At 38.0% G+C, this 2500-nt stretch overlaps 1 protein-coding gene across 8 annotated transcripts in view; it reads left to right on the top strand.

Annotated features, from left to right (window-relative positions):
• The window catches only part of LOC138023619 (very low-density lipoprotein receptor-like), a 55179-nt gene that overhangs the window by 36540 nt on the left and 16139 nt on the right, over window positions 1-2500 (top strand). For all 8 annotated transcript variants that reach the window (XM_068870648.1, XM_068870642.1, XM_068870643.1 and 5 more), the window contains one exon: window positions 520-604. In XM_068870648.1, coding sequence (XP_068726749.1) covers window positions 520-604 — 85 coding nt within the window. The remainder of the gene's footprint in view (window positions 1-519; window positions 605-2500) is intronic.

The raw sequence follows: 2500 nt of genomic DNA, 5'->3' as shown, positions 1-2500 counted from the left end.
ATTAGATGCACTGTTATCAACATCTATATGTAGGTCCACTCAAAAATAACGTCCCCTTTATCCCTCTGCTTCCTAGCTAAGAGAGCACAGGCACATATAAATTTTACTCTGTCTAATGCTAGACGATTTTGCTTGTAAATGTGGGCTGCTTCAAGGAGTGGCAGAATAATTATTAATCTCTTTTATTTTTGTTGAGTCTTAAATATTTCTTCTTCCTGTTTGTTTTAATTCTATTTTTTAATCTCATTAATCATGTGCTTTCAGTGCAGATTAATTCTTCCTGTTTTTTAACGTTAGGAAATGATTATCTACACATCTGCTTCCTCTTAGTGTCCAGCTGGCATTATCTTTGTTTTAGTGTATTCAAAGTCATGTTTTCATTTTCCGTCTGCATGGAAATCAGAATTAGCATAATGATATTGTGTATCTTGATTAATTCAAAGCCTGATTCTCAACTTTTGAAATTGGGAATGAGTGGCTGTGCCATAATTTTGCTTGGGTTCTGTCTTATTGGTGCAGATGCTTTTGAATGCAAGGCTTCAACTTGTCAAAATGGAGGAACTTGTCATGAGGATAAAGAAAAGAAGGCCCGTCCAACATGCAAGTGAGTCGCTAAAACTTCCTGCTCTATTTCTCCCTGATCCACAGTGGATCCCTTACAAAATTGCTCATGCTTTTGCAAAATTAACTGATGTAAAGATTTTTGTTTTCTTTTAATTTTATTGTTGGTCCCTGAAGAATTAACTGCTTAGTGGTTTTCTTACAGTGGGTTTGTCAATCTTCTAAGTACTAATAGTGCTAATACTTCAGTACTGTGTAAAAAGAATGCAAACGAATTCCACGCTTTTTTGCCACCTTTTGCTACTTTTCGACAAAATATAACAAAGTTTCGGAGGAAATGAATTTTTATTCGAACTTCGTCAAATTTTCGAAACACCTATTGTTTTGGTCAAAAGCTCGAAATATCATTGTGACATTCGAAATTTCGTCTTGACATTGAGCATTTTTCTTTTGCATGTACATGTAAGTTAACGTTTGAAAAAGGCCAGTTGAAACCCTCTTAAGTGACCACCCTGGGAATTTGCAAAAGTGGTCGCAACAATAGCCGGTCGCTTACGTGAGCCGATTCTCATAAGCGACCAACATTATAAACAATAGGGCTGTTTATACGAGAGAAAATAAGCCACGGCGTACTCTGGCCGTGGCTTACATAAGACGCGAACACCCGGTATAAATGGTACAAAATCTACAGTCACAGCTTTCTCAAGCCGCGGCTTATCCTGACCTGGGAGTTTATATTTGTATAAGTAGTTCCTTTCACGTATTATGTACGCCGCGGCCAGAATATGCCGCAGCTTATTTTCTCTCGTATAAATGGCCCTAATGAGGGTGGTCACTTACAAGAGCTTTCCGCAAATTTTTAAATTCTTATTGATGATAGAGAGGATAATGTTTGGAAATGCACCTATTAAAAACTGGAAACTTCTTGATAATGAGAGGGTCGTTTAAAAAGTTCACTGATGCTACAATATCGATGTCTTGTGCGGCAGGATGTAGCTTTCAAATCTTGAATGGAGAAGTGATCCTTGTACTTACTTGAACAAAGATCTTTGTCAACGAATTGTTAGCGCAGTTGTTGTAGTAAAGTGTTGACAACAGAGATGAGATTCTTTCGGTGGTCGCTTTACAAGAGCGTGACAACAATGGTAGAGTCCAGTTGGGTAATCCCAAAGCTGGTTGCAGTAGTTTACGGGAATGGTCGCTTACGAGAAAAAAAAACCCCCAGCTCTAAACCAGAGTGAAACGCTTCAAGGTCATGAGCTTCTAGTCTGCTACGTTCTGTCAACCCAAACAAAAAAGTACCACACTGGGACCTATCTTCCATATATGGCTTTAAAATCAAATCCAAAATGGCGTCGGTCAACGACGACGATTCTAGTGCATTTCTTGACTGGTGCCTTAGACATCCAATTTATGACGCTACTGACCAGGACATGGCAGTAGTGATAAGACAGCGTAATTGTTTTATCTAAGTGGAGATAAAGGACTTGATGCAAGAAGGAATGGGAACTTGTAAGCATCAAAGTTAACTTCGAAGTGTCACTTCTTCTAATCAATCAAAATGATAAGGGCATTACACTGTTATATCTTTTTATTGACAAAGTATCAATTGAGCAAGGGAAAGGAAATCGCTTGTAATGCTTGTCTACAGTTTCATTCAGGTTGTGTTTACACTTAATGTGGAGAGAAGAGTACAGTTGTTGATTCCATTCATTCATTGAAATGCGAAACGCTAACCGACACTCTATGAAATTTCATTTCAGTACATACGAACTACAACCGAAATGTCGTTGTTAGATTAGCAAATTTTTGTCCTGTGTTCGAATTTTTGTTTGGCTCCATGAAATTTCTTTCGTTCTAAACTAAGACTTGAGGAGGTTCGAAAGGGTTTTTCATTGCTATAGTGTTTGTGAAACGATAGAAGATACCAAACAGGGCT

This window comes from Montipora capricornis, chromosome 11, assembly GCF_036669925.1.
Source record: "Montipora capricornis isolate CH-2021 chromosome 11, ASM3666992v2, whole genome shotgun sequence".
Lineage (NCBI taxonomy): Eukaryota > Metazoa > Cnidaria > Anthozoa > Scleractinia > Acroporidae > Montipora > Montipora capricornis.
Note: the sequence above shows the minus strand (reverse complement) of the source record. Positions and strands in the feature narration are given on the sequence as shown.